Raw genomic sequence first — 18,724 nt, 5'->3', positions numbered from 1 at the left:
CCACCTCCCTGCACAAAACAGTGACCACTCGCTATGAGCTCTCCCTACGCTTCATAAAGCCTTAGAAATCAGCAAATAAAAATCTCAACGGGCGACTCGGAAGGAGCCCAGTTTGCCAGGACAAATATCACAAACCCTGACGCTATGGCGGCCGTGGTGTAGAGCCACTCCAGATAAAATGAGCGACGTCCCTCTGAATGCCGGGCGGCTGCACCGGGGCTGGGTGCGTTCACGACTGACTGCTCGCATTCAGCGAGCCCTGGACGAGCACCTTCTGAGGTCAGCTCGCTCCCTCACCAGCGGCTGCAGAGGCAGAATAACACCAGCGGCGGTCCCCAGCCAGAGCCTCAGTGCAGAAGTCGCAGATTACATCTAAATTGCCAAGCCCAGGATAAACAAAAAGATGCAGAGGGCCTTGCCCTTTGTGTTGAACAATCGCGCTGTGACGGAAGAAATCACAGCCCACGCAGTGGGGAGGCACCGGGCTGAGCTTTCGCTTTGGGTGAAGGGCTGGTGAGGAGCAAGCAGCTAACTCGCGCATCTGGGGAAACCACAGATGCTGTTAATCACAGGTTTTCCTGACCTGCAGGCGCTGACAAATTGCATCCTATGGATCAACCTTTTATTAAACCACAGAGGGTTTCAAAACAATATTCTCTTTCTCAGCATTCCCAAGTTGACAAAATCCAGCACACACGACCCTCCCTAAGGGCTACGAGGATGAGGAGGGGACTGGAGCATCTCTCCTACGAGAAGAGGCTGAGGGAGCTGGGCTTGTTCAGCCTGGAGAAGAGAAGGCTGAGAGAGGACCTTAGAAATGCCTCTAAATAGCTGCAGGGTGGGGGTCAGGAGGACGGGGCCAGACTCTTTCCAGTGGTGCCCAGCGACAGGACAAGGGGCAACGGGCACAAACTGAAGCAGAGGAAGCTCCAGCTGAACCCGAGGAAGAACTTCTTCCCTCTGAGGGTGACGGAGTCCTGGCCCAGGCTGCCCAGGGAGGCTGCGGAGTCTCCTTCTCTGGAGATATTCCAGCCCCGCCTGGCCGCGGTGCTGTGCAGCCTGCTCTGGGTGACCCTGCTTGGGCAGGGGGTTGGGCTGGGGGATCCCCAGAGGGCCCTGCCAACCCCGAACATTCTGGGATTCTGTAATTCTTCACTTAGATGGCGACACGGCCCTTTCCAAAGAGATTTCAGGGCTGAAAGGAAGTAAATGGGGACACGATGTTACGTTAGTGGCAAGCACCACAAAAGCTGAAACGTGGGCTCCCAGAACTGACATTTTCGAAATTCTTTGATGATCGCCTCAGCCCCGTTTCAGTCGCAGATGATTTTTGTCCTAAGCGACCCCTGAGACAAGTCCCTCACTGTCTGCCGGGGCAGAAACATTTTACGAAATACATAGCCTTTAAATTCTACTGGTGTTTCACTGCGCATGGGGAAGGACAACTGGTACATTTAAAAGAATAAAATGACTGTTGCTCAGGCCAGGAAAGGTGACCACAAACCAAACTTGCCCTGGTCCCACTTCCATGACACGCTAGAGCAGGGAGATAGCTGCTCGGCTCACAAGTCAGTGAGAAAGATGATGTCTGGCAGTTCTCAGCATCATCTGGACCGATGCAGCAACCCACATAAAAGGAACAAAAAAGCCTGCTGATCAGATCGGTGTGACAGAGGCTCATGAGAGACATGCACATTTTCAACCTTAACGACAGCTTGAGGGATCTATATTACTAATTATCGACGAATATTGCCAGAGTTCCCAGGCTGGCTTCAAAGGTTCTCGCAAAGTGCCCCAAGCACAGGGTTTTTCATCTAATCATAAGGCTTTCTCCTTTGTCCCTGCTACTTGGATTGCTCCACACTGGGCTCCCTCGGCGTAAATCAGCTTGCACATGATGAGCTTTGCAGCAATGAAATTCGTTACCTCAACCACAAAAAACCAGCAACATTTGCTGCAACTGTTAGAACGCTTTTGCACCTAATTTAAAAAAAAATGGTGGTTTCCTCTCTTCCTCCCCCCCCTCCTCCCCGCCTACTCCTAATCCCATGCTAACACCTTTCTGGAGGCTGGGGGGAGCGGCTTTGGAACTGAAAGAGCAGGGAAGGGGGGGGAGATACCACATCTCCAGACAATGAAATCAAGCAGCTATCTCTCACATCCTGCGAGCAGGCTGAGGTCATGAGTTAAACAGGCCATCAGAATAGGTGATGTAATTTGCTTATTTAGGATCAGAGCACTCAGTGAAGTGAAAGAGACAACCTATTTGAGTTTGCAGATAATCCGACGATCAATGCAGGGCTGTTCAGCTGCAGAAACTCCAGCTGGAGCCTGAGGGGGGTTTTTTCCAAGCACATTTATTTTTGCAGGGGATATAATTGCAACCATCTTTCCTTGCACGAAAGCCTTTAAACCTCACCTGGGATCAGCCTCCCATGGCGCTAGGTATTGTTCAAAGAGGGTCCCTGCTCCGGACAGTGTCAGGGCTAAAGGGTCCCCTCAAACAGAGGGTGGGAAAGTGAAGCGAGCCCGAAGGAGGCAAGGAGGTGGCACAGCCACACCACGGGTCCCAGGACCCCCAGCCCACTCCCTCCCTTTGCACAGTAGCAAAGCTTCAGACTCAAAACTGAGCGGAGCAGCAGCCACGCTGTCAGATAAAGCACAGCTCAGCTTTTCTGACAACGGACAGGCCCTCCTGGCTCCAAATCTGTCTGCAGAGCCTCCAACCAGCAAGGATTTAAACAGCAGAGTTTTAAACCTTTAACAACGAGGTTCTTCTGTAACAGTGGTAATTTATCGGCGATCCTGTAGAACACTGAACACGCTCTTCTCCCTTCAAACCGTTGTGACAAACACTTGTGATATAAAGATTTAAAGCTAACAACTTGCACTGTTTATCTCCTCAGTTTATCACCATTCAAGCTGCAATCCCACCCTCTCAGCGCCGCGCAGAGCAGCATTACTCACAACCGAGGGCTGCCAGCCCCTTTCCTGAATTTACCTTCTTCGACACAAGTGTTTTTTCACTGACAAGCAGTCGGCTAGGCCAGACACCACACCTTAGCCGAAGGAAGCCAAACGTCCTGGGTACCTCCGGCTCACGGAGCAAGCGAGCAGCAAAGGACGAGGCGTTGCGTGCGCTGTCAGGGCAGCAGACCTGCTGCAGATGGAGCTTCAACCAGACAGCGCAGAAGAGCAAGACGGAAAAAGCCAAGCCAGTCATCCAGGTAATATCTGCCAAATCGTTTTAATTTTCAAGAGTTTCTTTACGAGACTGGCACGGAGCCCAGGGCCTCCTGCTGCCCCGGCAGCCGCGGGCAGGCATGGCCCGTGCACGGACACCACGCCGGAGCGAGGCCGGCTGCGGCGGGCCAGGGGATAACCTCCTCCTTGAACCGACCCACCTGCGGGAGAAGCCAAATTTCAACCCCCCTGTAAAACGACCTAGCTGTCAGAGGTTCGCATCCGCAACCGGAGCCTTCCAGTAGGCCACTTGCTTCCGTAGGTTTTGTTTTTTTCTTTCTTAAATACAAGTTGTGTGTTAGAACTTTCCCCACGTTGCCGAGGGCAGAGGATCCCGGATCTTCCGCTCAAGCCAGTTCGGCAGCTGACCCGCAGGCTGCTCACACCAGCCCCTGACAACTCCACACGGACCCCGCTGACTACTGCCAGGGACCAATGTGCCGAGTTTATCATGTAAGGACACCCTCCAGCACGCTTTCCACACCACCCTTTTCTGAGGGAGCTACTTTTGGATATCTGAAAGGAAGAAAAGCTGTATACAAGATCTTCAGATGTGTGCAGAGGTGACAGACAAAAGACATTTTCATTTCAAACAGTGGGAATGGGCTTATTTCAGAGATTTTAAGGCTTGGAAATGCATGACTTCTTGAGAGAGGATGGATTCACCAGATCATCTTCTTTTCACTCAGCCCCCCCGTAAATGTTCCTCACCGAAGGCATCACCAGCCCTGGCTAAAGCCTCTCCACGACCATCACAGGCTCCTTAAGACGCCACACGCGATGGGAAGCTCATTCCTGGGAGGCCACAACTGGCGCAGGCAGCAGCAGTCGCCATTTCTGGAGCCTTCACCCAGAGCAGCCAAGCCGGAGCGCAGCACAGCTGACCGCAGAAATGCCGAGCAGCCCACGGGGGAAACTCTCCGAGCCCTTGCTGCTCGAACTCAGACAGAGGTAACCGGTATTTGCCATTTTCTTAACAGAAAAATGCAGTGTTTTGGCAGGGTTACAAAGCAAGCCCATTCTTTATATCTGCAAAAGAGTGACTGCCCATCCCTGCCGAGGGAGCCGACAGAGGAAACCTTGGGCAGCACATTGAATTGAAACCTATTTTTACCATGTGCTCTGCAGTACACGCATTAATTGCTACAGCAACAACATTTGCTGACATATTGACTCAAATCATTTACAGAATAGAAGCCCAAGAGACAAACCAAGCCGCTGCTCCACGGGACAGAGGCAGGCAGGCAGGATGCCGCATTGCTTCCTGCACACGCAGCAAACGCTTATCCGCGGGGGATGCTCGCAGCCGATAACCCATCTCCAGCGCTCCGGCAAGCTCGGCGGGGCTCTCCTTCACCATCGGGCCCGCAGTTCGGACACCGGCCGGCCGAGCTCCGAGTGGCCTGGGTGATGGATACTACCCAGCCTCCTCCTCCTCCTCCGAGCACGCAGGCAGCAGCGCTGGGGTGTTTCTGGAGGCCTGGGCTCGCACGAAGCAGCGCGGAGCTACAGGGACAGCCCAAACCCTCCGTCCCCCTCCGCAATCCACACTTCTGCAGGGAGGTGCCAGACCTCAAAGCAGCTGGCAAGCCCTGAGGGCTGTAACCCGGTTAAAGACCAGAGCAGGCAGCGTGGAAGGCACAGCTCAGCAGTTTAAGGGTGTAGGCTCCATCCTAATTAAGCCCAATTAGGTCTGCAGAGAATTAGGATGTTTTAGAAGGAACTCACAACCCAAGTGCTGAGGTCTCTGTTAGCCACAGTGGCCCCAGAGAAGCAGAAATTTGCCCTTTTTTTCGTGGGCAGCCAATACTCTGCAGTCACAGAGGCTGATCCTTCTCACCCTGCCGCCCCTGCTCCCCCCGCACACCGGCCTGCGGAGAGCGGCACCCCGGGCGAAGCGGCCGGACACGCACGGCTCTGGGAGCTTGGATTCTCCTCGAGAGCAGCAGCAACATACTTGTGAAGCTCACACAGTTTGTAGAGGACAGCTGAACAAAATCAGCCCCAAAATGCCAGAGCCTTAAATGTAGGTAAATATACGATTCAGACCGCAGCGCAACTTGACAAGCGCTAGCATCTTCCCATGCCTCGCGGTATCAGAGACGCAGCTGTTCCACCACCACAACTTACAGGGAAGGGATTTCTCCTGGAAGTAAGAGAACACTTAGTATATATTCCTAGCCAGACTGATTACCCCTATTTATATTGTAAACTAAGACAGCACGTACTAAAAAGCCATGGAGTTAAACAGTTCCAGACTCCAGATCATGGACAAGGGGTCAGTTTCGTATCGCATGCTGCAGCCTTCTGCATTTCTTACCGATATCACCGCTCTCTGCAGCATGGTTTTTTATGTGTGCTTATTCCTGTGGTATTTCAACGACCATCAGAAAGAACATCGCTATTTTATGGGATCCCAGGGAATCGGCGAATCCACAAGGTTTTTTTAAGGCTTTTTTAAAATAGCAAAGAAGGCTGCACGACACTACATAACAACTGCAATCTGTCCTCGGAACAGCAAAACCGCGAGACCGAACGCAGTATCTTGTATCGGAAGATATATTAAATTTATCCTGATTTATCCTGAAGGAAGATCAACGCATACGTCGGCCCAATCTGCATGGCGTTACCTCATTCTCCTCTCCCAGACAACCCGCAGAGCTGGACAACTCTCCCTTGCTCTCTAAGTTACAGACACAGCTTCAGCCACCGACACCAGACACAAGCAGAGGCCCAGCAAACGCTCTCTGGTGCGTCTGCTCCGAAGCCATCGCTGCTCCTGCACCGCTTGCGCAGTCCCACCAGGCCAGGAGACCCCGCGAGCTCGACCACAAGGCACGGAGCCAGACTTCACTGAAGCGTTCAGCTGGCGTGTCCATTCCTAAGAGAAAGCTCCTTTTCTAGCCAGATTTGCAGTTTCTTCTTTTTCTTTCTTTAAACACTGATAAGATGAGAGATGTTGGAAGTCGCAAGTTGGTTTATATTACAGTTTTTGAAGGGATAGGTTTCAGCGTGTTACTGTAACAAACACAACAGTGAAATTGGAAGAGATGGAGATTTGAGCTAACGCAATTAAAATTTCTTCTTAAAAACAATTCACAGATATCCAGTGCCAAACACAATCTGGAGTCATCAACTAGCATGGACATGAAATAACCTAACAGCTCCTGAAAAAAAATACGGTCCTAAAAAAAAACAATCCTCCCATTAAAGTAATTAAGTGTTATCAGAATCAAAGAGCCGTAATTAAACTTGGTTTATAATTAAAACAGCATGTGTCCTAGACAGAGAACGCAGCAACACAGAGAGCATAACTGTGACAGCCAATGCCAAAACACATGCCAAGTACCAAAAATCAGAAAAACAGCGGAGTTTCCACCAAGCTGCAGATGCAGTGCCTCCGCTCTCCTGACTTAGTCATCAACACTTCTGACGGATGTTAGCACACTCCGAATGCCTCACAGCCTTGCAAGATGCTGCCAAAGTTCAAGCAGAAATCTTGGGAACCAAGTACAAGACACTGAGCGCGAGACCAACAAGCTGAAGCAGGGCCTGCTGTGCACGGAACGGCGAGCGAGCATGAACGGTAACTCAAACAAGCCTTGTCCTACCTGGCAGCGGCTGAAGATATCTGCCAGGGAGACCTGGACGTTGAAGTGCTTCAGAACCTGCAGGGCCTGTTCTTTTGCCTTTTCTGAGCAGTTCACAGAGAAACACCTTCCTTCTCCGACCTGGGACTGCAGCTGCACAAGATAAGTCATAAACCGAAAAGACAACAAATGAGGCACTCCATGCATCACGATCTGTGGGTTTTCTCCTAATACACTTGGTTTGGTTTTAATTACAAATAACATTTGGAGTTAGTATGTGTTTACAGTCTAAATTTTGATCTAACCAGCACAATTGGTAATTTAACACTTCGCCACTGCTGCAATAGCTCTGAGACTGCTGAAGCACCGCAGCATTTCACACATCTATATGAAACATGATTGCCCAAGTCCCCTTGAACTTGTAATTCAGTGGTGTGGTGCTGACAGGGGTAGCAAGAGGAAACTGAGTTTAATCACAGCGTTCACATGAAAGCTGGCCAGAACACACAGTATGCAAAAGCACAACGATGGAGGTGGTGTCCGACGACAGTTTTGCCGCTTCAACCCTCCCAGTTTATACAGCTCATCACCCGGAGGTCACTGGTGGCCAGTGTGTTTAAAGGTGTTGCTGCGGACCCTCCCTCGCTGTTTGTTCCACACTTAGCAGAGATATGTATCTGGAAACAAGCACTGGGAAGCTCCAGACACATCTTTATGAGCATGAAGAGGACCCATAGTGAGGTGGGATCAGCCACCTGCAAGTAAAGGTGCCCAGGAGAGCCATCCCGTCCTCGCGTAGGGCACAGAAAGGCAAAGGAACAACGGGAACCAGAGATTTCCCAGGACAGTACTGTACACTGGGAAGCAGTTATTTTCCTTTTGCAATTCCTGCGCAGTACTTTGAAGTGAAAGCTTTGCCAAATAAGATTATGCTGGGTGCTGAATTACCTATTACATCAGCTGTAGGCTCCAGGAACCACAGTCTGGATAAGGAAGCTGTACCGCGGCACAGCTACACTTGCCTCACTCTGTCTCATCATGGGGGGAGTTTTCTTCAGTGCTCAGCTATTATGTAGGAAGTCAGCAATCTACATTCTACAAACACTCCAACTAGCTGTTCGAGCAGTTGGGAGTTTTTATACTGACAGTTTGTAACAACCAAGTCCTGCACTCTGGCTCATGTGTGTAATCGAGAATAGTTTCACTCTTCCAAATGAAGTTTTGGGCAATAACAAAGTGCAAAGGACCTGCCTCAGGCATTGATTCGTAACATTGCAACCACTGACTTGACAGGTGCCGTACATTCCCACCAACACCCCGTTTTGAAGCGTCTCATGAAGGGCTCTGAACATCTGGTGCTGAGGGTAGGGCTGGGATTTGCTTTGGGTTTTTTGTGTATCTGTAGGAACACAAAACCTCTACAGCTTCCATCGGGACCCATGCTTGGTGGCTTCCATCCCCTCCCTTCCAAGCCTGAAGAAATGTTTTAAGTGTTGAAACTATGTCAGTGTGGAGCCAGTCAGTAAACAAGAATCTCTGTGATAAAAAGCATGGGAATCGAGCTGCCTTTCACCTGCCAGTGAGGCCAACAGAAACACTTTGTTCTGGATTGCTTGGCTGGATTTCCACCCCCCGCCCCCAGTGGAGAGCAATCGCTCTCCCTAATGATGCAGTACTGAGGACAAAAGAAATCTCACCCCGAGCTCTGGTCATCCAGAACAGCAAACCTCTCAAGACCCTTAATGTAGTTTTTAGTGCAGAAAACATGAAAAAGCCAAGCCAGCTGTTGCTTTCACATCTGACTTTTCCTCTTCTCTACACTGTGCATCCCAGACCACGCAATGATACAATGCCAGAAAAATGCCAGAAGCTCTGAACACTTACAGTCTGGTACGGGAGTCCAGAGGTTAAAATGACTCTTCCTTCCTGTCGGGCAATCTGGAAAAAACAGTAAAAATCCTCATGAACATGAGCTGAAGTTACCACGGGATTCAAGCTCGCCTTTCAGTCAAAGCAGAGCGAACACGCGCGGGCGGTACCGAGTCTTTCTCCCCGGTGTTGACACACACACACGGCCCAGAGTATCTGGGTCTGGTTCGGCAACAGGCTCTCGACAGCAACAGCAGCTCCAGGTATCGCTCGCTGGCTCCACGGCCCCTCTCTGCCAGCACCCGCCTGGCCTCACGTGTGCTGGAACAAGCTGCTTGTGCATCTGCGCTGCAGATGGCCCAGGAAACTGATCTACCTTTAAATAATCCGACCAAAAACCTTCCTTTTCTTTTTTTCCCCCCGTTAACCCAGACTATTTCTATTTCCCCATTCTGGTTCACAAAGAAGCAAGCAGTTCTGCTTGCACAGCAATGCACAGGGGAGAAAGGAAAAGATAACCTAAGCAGGTAATTCCAGCAAAAAAATGTACCATTAAATGTGTCTGCAAACTTCACAGGCATTAACAGCTCACTCCGCTCCTTAAAGATAAGACGGTGTTATTCTCCCAGCAGCCCAAGAGCAGACATACAGAAATTGTGCACCCTTTCCAGGCTGCAGAGAATGTCTCCATTCGAGTTTATCACCTCCCGACTCGCAATCCTGCGCTTTTATCAGAGGCCTTGTCCTTCAGGGGAAAGGTCTGCGCTGAATTATCAGGGGACTCGCTCCCCGCACTTCTGACCTTCGCAACAGAGTAAGAGACACTTCCAAACGGTTCAGTGCCAAAAGGAGATACTAAATCTGGAACTGCAATTCTTCACGAGGATGAAAGTGTGACTGATCTTCCTATGATTAAATGTCACCCCTCCCTCCCTGCCATCCCTTCAGCCTCTCCCGCAGGAGGGAACCAGGTTCACGGCCGTAGCGACAGGAGGATTCCCACATGTGAACCAGCACTTCAGCTCTGCCAGTGCTGACGAGAGATCGGCACTTCGAGGTAGGCACGAGGTTATTCCTCTTCTCCAGCTTGGATTGGCCCTCTCATTAGTCACTGTTTCCAGATGTGCGTCACGGAGGTCTCTCATCCAGATCAGAGTTTCAGAAGCTCTCTCTGGATCTCTGTAACCCTGGCAGGAGGACATGTTTGGGATCAGAGTCCTGCTGCACCTCCCAGACAGTCTGACACCACCAAGCACAGCCAAGGAACGCCAAAAAAACCAAACCACCATTCCTAAACTCTGTCTTGGACAGCTATTCTCCTAAGACCCACTGGACCTCTGGCAACACGAAACAAGGGGCAGAAGGCTCTAAAGGCACAAACTCCCCTTGCAGTCTGCTAAGCAACCATTTTTCTCCTATCTTGACCTTTCAGGTAGCCGCTTTTCTCTCTTTTTTCTGCAGTCCCTCTTTGGCTGCCAGTTCTGTGCTGAGAAAGCAACTGGCAACGACCTCTAAAGCATCTTCCTACAGGCAAAATTACCGGATTTCTATCAAAATCAACCCTCCCTCTCAACAACGGAAAAAAAATCTCCAAGAATAGGAACCCTGAAGCGGCAGCAGAGACACCCTGTGCTGCATGCAACCCTACTACATGCAGTTTGGGTTACTGAACAGCCCTGCCAACAAACCACCCTCACGGCCCATCAGCGAGAGCAGCCCAGCAAGGCCACAGCAAAAGTTCACCCCCGTGATCTGCCAACAGGGGAAGAGAGATGAGAAATTCCTTCAGACCCACGTGCGCTTCAGGGTAAGGCTAAGGCTTTCACAGCTGGAACACTCCATTCTGACTTCCTGCATCCAGGGTTAATTAGTTCAAGCTTGATAAATCCCCTTATCTAAATGGCTCTGCAGAGACAGGCAAAGAACATCAAATAAAAAGGAGAAAAGCAATAACTCTTCCAGCATGTTTTTCCGCCTCTGGAACAACGACTGGGAGAAGCACGCCGAGCCAGAAAAGCCGTGTGATAGCACACATCTGACTGAAACCACGGAGGATACGGGCTGAAGAAAAGGGCACAATTCCTTCTTTTCCTCCAAAAGAAATAACGGAAGGCAGTTCTGGGACCACCCGGGACATGTGTGCTCGGAGATGCAAATCAAAGGAAAAGAACGGCCAGAGTAGTGTGTTGGGGTGGGTGTCAGGGACTTGTGCTCCATCTCCAGTGCTGCCGAGAGGGCACTGGCCTCAGTTTCACAATCTATTAAAAAGATAATATCAACTTCCTCTGGAAAAGGCTAAGGCCTTCTGGAGAGAAAGCACTCCCTAATAACCTGGTATTATTATTTAGCCCTTAACGTGTCTGTCTGTTCAGCCAACTCTCATATTGCAGAGAGGAACGAACTCAAATGAATTACTACAAGAGAGACCGGGAAGGGCAACGACTGCTGAGAGGGGGCAGAGAGACCTCCTGTGTTTCGACGCCAGCACCAGCAGCAGAATGATTCGTGACAACCTAGAGCATCCTGAATTAAGGCCAAAGAAACAGCAGCACAAGGCTGCAGATTTGTAGTTTAAAATTTGCCAAGCCCGTACATGACACACCATGGGCAACGCCACGCGTCCGGGGAGAGGCAAAGCGCAGCGCTCCCCCGGCAAGGCAGCACCCCGGGAAAAGCTGTGAGCCCCTCGCAGGGCAGAGGCGAAGCCGCCATCCTGAGCCCCACGGCAAGGGCCCAGCGCAGACAGAGGGAGCGGACAGAAAGCATCTGCTCCAGGATGTGTGCTGGAAATCACACGGAGAAGGATCTACTGGGGAAGTGGATCACAAACCTCAATCCATCCCGGAAGCCCCTACCTGTTATCTCAGAGCCTTTTAAAACAGACAGTAAATGAAGGGCTTAATAGCTAAGAACACACTTGGTCCAGCCCTGCAGTGCACTTGCTGTACTGCTGGTATTTTGACCCTCGACTTCTCTTCAGCATTCCCCAAAACCATAAATTGCACAGAATTATTGCATGATTTCATAATGTGGCCTTAAGTATGGGACCAAAACCACTGACCCAATTTTGTTTCTTCATGTAGACCCATTTGTATCCAGGTCTCCAATGCAAGACATTCTCCTCCTGCTGACCAAACACCAAAAGCCAAGTTTTGATCTTCAAGGCAGAACAGTTTTTCAGCTGTCCTCTGCAAATTTACTCTGCAGACTGACGGGGAGGTAAAAAGACTAGCAAACCTGAAGAACGTCATTTACACTAAAAATAAGGAAAAGCACATTCAAAGCTGAGACGAGATCAGACTCCCCCATTGCACGAAGCTCTGCTTTCTGAAGTATTAGAAGTCCCCTTTGTGTCCCACGGCTCCAAACCAGTCCAGGGCAATTTAGGTCCAGGTGCACATTGGTCTGACTGGCTCCGGAGATCCATCCAAGCTTGGCCCTCCTCTCCAACACGCTGATTCACCTGGAGTTGGGGGGAGTAGGTGTAACCTTGCCAGGGAACCTTCTGCACCATGGGCTGCAAGCAGCCAGTTGTACCAGCCTCCTGGATATTATCACACTTCAGAAGATACCAGGATTGCCTTAGTGTGCAAATCATTCTTAGAGATGAGGATGATTCTGAAGACCTAGAGCACAGTGCGTCAAAAAACAAAATAAACCAACCCACAACTCAACTGAAGGGGCTTTGAGACTCCACCAAGTCTCTTCTGAGAATTCAGCGACCTAAGCAACCACCAAAACTTTCTCATAAGCTTCTGCTCCACTCCTGAAGCACAACATTGCAAGTCCTACTATAATCACTTCAGGCTGGTGGGTGATCCTCTCAGGTTAGTAGGAGAAGCTCCCCACTGCTCTACTTGACTCTGCAAAATTGCAGAGAGAAGAGGAACATCCACTGAAACTTTCCCACCTCCTCCCAGTTATCCATCTGGAAGGCCCAAAAGATAGGTTTAAGACCCTCCACAAAGAGGAGTTTGCAGAAGACAAGGTGGAAGACCTGACTAGAAACACAACAGGCATAGGACGTGATTTAAGTAAAGAAAAAAGCATTAACTGGAAATAACATGTTGCTTATAGGAATAAGCACAAATGCAAAGGGCGGCTGCAAAACGCAAATGGCAGCTGCACACACAGAAGGATGCTGCCTAAGGGAGATCAAATCTCCGCATTATTTACCAGACCGAGTCCTTCTTTGCCTTTGGCTGGCGTCAGAAGCCCCTGCTGAGGATGGCTGGATGCACGCAGCCCTGCTCAGGAGAGGCCCCCCTGTTCTGTCACACCGCAGGGAGCCAGGCTTGGGCCAGCCTGGGCCACTGCCCACAGCCCCGCAGAGGGCCTTCTCCCGAGGCGCAGGACCGCAGCAGTGCTGCCAGGCACGGACGTGTTCCAGGGAAAGCAGAAGGCGAATCCCCCGGCTCTCAGTTCACAGGCTGCTCTCAGGCAGGTAAAGGAGCTCGTCCAGCACATCTGGTACAGATTTCATCCCCCAGCTGCACACCCGCTCTGCCCAACACTGGCGTGCATCGCGCTACAGCAGCTAGGGTCTAAGCACAACGCAGTAAAAATGTTACTGCCACCCCGCCGAATGAGCAGCCTCGGAAAACGACACGGCACCCGGACTTGGACGCAAAGCTGCTCTTCCCAGAGAGGCTCCTGCTCACGAACAGAGGCTAAAATGTTTTTGTACGGACGGACTGTGAGCTCTTTGCCTTCAGCATGAGGACAGACTTAACCAGAGAAATTCGCAGTATGAATTTCTACTATTTTTCCATTTTTAAAGATTTTCTGTGTCTGCGCTTATGACAGATCATTTCTAACCAGGCCCTTCTCCAGTCAAGTCCTAACTAAATGGCACCATTAAATACACAGAATGCAAACTGGTGTCATCTCACGGCAGCTAAGTATGGGCAAACGGGGGAATGCGCTGGCTTGTGGTGTTAGAGGTCCTGCTCTCATGGGCTGGCAGATCCGAGATTGCAGATCTGACATGATAAACTTACCAACTGCTGTCCAAGACAAAACATTTAGCCAATAAGAGCAGCACAACACACAGCAGTACACGGGACACAGAGCTCAAGTTTAGCCTGGGAAGGGGGTTTCTCAAACCAATTAATGCCACACGCATTAGTCTAAAAGAAAAAACAAAAAATATCCATAGCTGCCCAAGCACAACCTACAAAGCTCTCAGGCTTTTAAGGCTGATCTCAAATAACAGAGGGTGAAGAAGACGACCCATCTGCCTACCAATATTTGAAGTCACTTTAACAAGCAATAGGAATGAGAACAACAAGGAGCAAATGCCAGGTGATTCAGGAGTTCTTGGCACAAGGAGATGTGTAATCTGACTGACAAATCATTTTAGGGAAATGACTTTAACGAAGAACAAACACTAACTCTGTACACACTTACGTGCTCCTGGTGACGCTGGTTTGAGACTGTGTTGGGACAACACCTGAACTGTCCATCTTATATGAAGTGACCAGGGTCCAAACCTTCTCCTTGCCTTCACAATAGCCTTTACAAGTGTTCGGGTGTAGGGTCATCAACATTCAACTTTTATTAAATCAGGACTAGCCAGATACAAAGCCCGGTGGGAGGAGTCTATTTTTATCTTCGATTATCCAAGCACAGATCAAGGGCTCTGCAGTACAGTAACACTCCAAGGGCTTCTGATAGTGAAAGGATGTTTGTCCGGTCACCATAGAGAAAGCAATGTAAAACATCCTGTCCACAGCACGATAAGGTATCAGGACGAGAAGCGGAGACGGGGCTCTGGGGGGAGGCAGTGAGAACTTGTTTGTTTAAATGACTTGTGCAAGTTTGGCAGAGATGAGATATTAATTATTTCTGCAGAAGTTAGAGCCTGCCCAGGATTCAGGCCAAGCAGACATCTGAAGAGGAAACATCCTGTGCACCAGGCCGGGTGCTCAGCGCACATTTGATAGCAACACACTGTGTGGGCTGGATATCTCCATTTCTGGCGCAGTAGAAGTATGTCTGAAATGTAGAAGCATGAGTCCCTCCCCTGAAAGGCAGGGGGTCAAAGTTGTTATGGGAGTCCAGATCAATGTTCGTTGTCCCCATGTAGGTCAGCGACTCTTCCTTTCCCAAATATTCCACTGTAAGTTGTGGCTGATCACCTCTGAGTCATCTCACAAGGTGGCAGCCAGCTAGGACATTGTAAGGTTATTTATTATGGACATTCTTTTCATATTGAACAGCCATCTTCTGATTATGGCTCTGCTTGACTGACCCAGGCACAAGACAGGCAAATACCTTCCCTGCAAGCCCAAACTGGAATCCATTAGGAACCAAAGCGAATTTGGGTTCCCTTCTCTGATTTGTGTCTTGTTGCAAATCTACCACCACCTCCCCGCCAAAGACACTTGAGACTGCAGGTCACATCTTTACGCTCCGCCTGTGTTCTTCTAATGACTTGAAACATCCCAGGTGTCAATGACACGCACATACAGACACAAATAAGGCTGAGATCACAGCGCTCCCTGCTCACCTCCCAGCTCCTGGGAATGGAGAAGCAAACTCACACGGTGTAGGGACTAGCTGATACCAGCTGCCACGTGGCACAGCTTCTTGGCCTGGACCAGAGAACTGGGTCTGAGCAGGGCCACCGGAGGAGGAATGCACTGGGCAGCCCCTGCCCGCCCGCTGCCTGTTTGGCACCAGTGACTAACCAGCGCGGTTACTCAGGGGTGCAGACGGGAGCTATGACCGCACACACACAAATGACTAACCTCAGCAGCTTTCCTATGGTCATCCTCGTTCTCCAGCATCTGGACATCTACACCAAGGCAGCGAAGATAGCGCCCGAGGCCTTGCAGCATGTTATCGCAGACCACGCTGAACTCCTTCGCCGAGATGGGAGCAGGGGGACACGAGTTCTCCTTATCAGATCCTTTGCGTTGCTACAGAAAGGCAAGAGACCCGTAAGCAGCAGAACAGAAGGCTGATGTGCAGCACGTTTGCGTTTTGCCTCCCTGCATCCACCCGCTATGACTACCCCATCTGTTCTCTGCCACCTGTATTAGTTTCCCCCATGCTCTGCAACACCTCTAGCTCCTCCTTCACGTCCTTCTGCATCGCCCACCTACCACTTGGGCAGGAGGCAGCACGTGATGGGGCTCATACTGCACGAGCCGTTCACTCACTGGCCAGCCAAAGCGGGGATCTGCAGCCTTTCCCTGGAGAAATGCCAACCTGGCCTGCCATGCTCTGCACGGTCACTGATTTTCCTGAAGTCGCAGAAACACATCTTCAAGACTGCTCTTCCCCTATCGAATCAGACTGCAATTATCATACACGTGCCAAAGTTATGGTTTGGGAAGGGGATCTGACAGACAGAGGGAGAAACAGGTAGACAAAGCAACCACGTCAGCTTTGTTATCTTCGGAAGTTTAAAAATAGGCCCTGCCCGAATTCTGTTTATTTTATTTCAAATGTCTGCTGCTGGGGGAGTTCCTGCAGTTGGAGACTTTTGTCGTTGGGAGGCTCCCAGAAGTACAATAGCTAAATTCAGGGAGAAGGGAAGTTATTAAGGAACCTCCAACGGTCAGCTTTGCCTCCAGGAACCTGAATCAGCTGGGATGACTGAAGGACACAGCCATCACCCGTGCAGGGCTACACCGTCTTTGGGACCCAAGAGTTACTGCAGCGTTGCAGCTTCGCTGTGCAGGAGTTAACTCGGGCCTGGAAATGCTGTGGCACACCACGCACCTACACCTGGGCTGACCGTGTGAACCAGCTGAGCTCCGAGCGCTCAGGCTGCGTGATGCTGCACCTCCCAGCAGCCGGTACACGCACTCAGAGCTCTGCAGCACTGGGCAGACTGGACTGTCACCAGCTCCTGCAAGGACCTTGGTGGATGCAGCTGTGCCCTGAGACATCAGAGTGCTGTGATAACGGAGCGAGCTGAGCCCTCAGTGTTGAGGTAGTTGGAAGACGCTAACCCTGTGCTGCTGCTTCTGGTCAAACAGATGTGAAGGAGCAGCAGCTGGCTCTTAGCTAGTGTTTATTCAATGGCCAGCAATGTCATACGTAGCTTTTTTTCTCAGGTTTCATGCCAGCAGAGAGCAAAAAGCTTATGAAGGAGAATAGTGTCATTAGCCCCACTTCAGACAGCGGACGAGGAAACACTCGGCAAGAGAGCTTCAAGCCATGCAGGACGCAGAGACAGGAGAAGTCTGCTTTTTTGAGTCCCAGTCCAGGTTTTACCAACTACCTCTTGGTTAATGAATCTGACTGTAAAGAACACAAAGATGACCCGTGAGTTCACAAGGTAATTCAAGCCTGAAGTACTTACTCTTCCCATCTCTGCAGCAGCCAGTCAGCTCTGTTGTAAGATGCCATATTCCCATGAACACAGAGTGTGTAGGAAACTACCGAGCAGCTTTGTGTTTTACTGCCTGACTCAGACTAATGGATATTGCACATTTACACACACTTGATAAGGAGGATCCTGAAGAGGTGGCCATGATCAACAGCATCTCAGTCCCGCCATGGAAGGTAGTATTTACTTCAGCAGCTAAATATGTGCTTGGGACCACTCAGAAGGACACACAGCCAGAGTGAGTCTTCTCAGCTAACGAACACCACTGTTGTTCTGCTGATGTTCTCACAGGTGCATAAACAACAGGATGGCTGTATTTTAAAAGTAGAACTCGATCACTGAGAGAGAGGCACCAGCCACATTCCAATATGTTTAGGCAGAGTCACACAGCTCCAAGTTACGGCCAGCGGAGTTCTAAGGCTCTGCCACGCCACACACCGCCAAGCACGGAGTATGGGGTGGTGGGCAGGCAGACAGAGACAAGCCATCAGCAGAAAGACATCGACTGTTTGTTTTGAACTTTGCTGGCTTCTACTCAGACACAATAAAGGCGGCATTCCAAATGTGAAACCAAAGTGTAGAAGCTCAGTTAAAAGCAAAAGTAAGGAAGTTTGAAACCTCACTGATGCAACACCTAAGCCACGGAATTCAAACCCACCCCACTGAGGAAACATGGAAGAAGCATTGCTACCAGCAAGTTTAGCTAGACTCTGCCACACAGATCTGCACCAACATTTTGTGAAGACGAACCTAAAACTGCAGTGAAAGCTGAACCAAGGCACGCAAAGGAGAAAGCACATCTTACCAGTAAGGGGGAGGAGCAAGGGAGATGTTTCTGCAATAGTCCTGAGAACGGACTGCAAACAGGCATGCCATGCATAGCTAATAGCATGACTGAGAGACAAGGCAACATATGATTTGCAGGGGTCTTGAGCAACATGCAGCTCTTTGAAGGTGTTTACAAACCTGTCCAGAAGGTGACGGTACTTCTTGTTTATTCAGCTGCTTCTTTGCCCTGGGTTTTATGCCTGGTTTTCCCACCAGACTCTCAGTCAGGTCTGAACTGAGACCAAAGCTTGCTGGATCCTTACAGAGTTTCTCGTAGATCTCCAGCAAACAGTATGCATCCGAAGCTGAAAAAAAGGGAATATGAGCCTCAGCTGGTTTCATTCAACGGTAAAACAAAGGCTTTCCTGATGCAAGGAAGAGCCCTCACCTTTGTAAATGCCACTGAATGCAAACAACCTGTGAAGCTCCAGCTTACTCCTATCATACCCTGCACTCTCTCACTGATTCAGTGAGCAGCACACGCTCACCAGGAGTCAGGGCAGAGGAGCTCAAGGGAGCTCCTGTCTCTCAGAGGAGCTGCTGTCTCCGACTCCAACGTAATGCAGATGTAGCGCGCTGTTCAACCCACCATGTAAGACAGCTTCAGCCAACCGATTTTACATTCCATTGTTACTGAGCAGCGGCTTGCCCACGGTTTATTACCACATCTCAGCTATGGGAAGGTAACTTACCCATTAGATGTAGTATCTTAAAAACTAATAACCGAGTCGTTTGCAACCACCTGCCCACACGCACTGCCATGCGGCTTCTGCTCCTTGCAACGGGAACTAAGTCTGCAAGCCAGTTTTACAAGTCCTAGTGATTAACTTTTGTGGGAACTGCGTCAGCT

At 50.2% G+C, this 18,724-nt stretch overlaps 1 protein-coding gene across 2 annotated transcripts in view; it reads right to left on the bottom strand.

The window, feature by feature from the left end:
• EXD3 (exonuclease 3'-5' domain containing 3) overlaps window positions 1-18,724 on the bottom strand; it is a 235,023-nt gene that overhangs the window by 130,597 nt on the left and 85,702 nt on the right. For both annotated transcript variants that reach the window (XM_075439348.1, XM_075439349.1), the window contains exons 17-20: window positions 18,013-18,179; window positions 15,455-15,625; window positions 8,718-8,771; window positions 6,855-6,986 (exon numbers count right to left, since the gene is read on the bottom strand). In XM_075439348.1, coding sequence (XP_075295463.1) covers window positions 6,855-6,986; window positions 8,718-8,771; window positions 15,455-15,625; window positions 18,013-18,179 — 524 coding nt within the window. The remainder of the gene's footprint in view (window positions 1-6,854; window positions 6,987-8,717; window positions 8,772-15,454; window positions 15,626-18,012; window positions 18,180-18,724) is intronic.

The sequence above is a fragment of the Opisthocomus hoazin genome, chromosome 19 (assembly GCF_030867145.1).
Source record: "Opisthocomus hoazin isolate bOpiHoa1 chromosome 19, bOpiHoa1.hap1, whole genome shotgun sequence".
In the NCBI taxonomy this organism is placed as follows: Eukaryota; Metazoa; Chordata; class Aves; order Opisthocomiformes; family Opisthocomidae; genus Opisthocomus; species Opisthocomus hoazin.
This window is presented reverse-complemented; position numbering and strand designations above follow the sequence as displayed.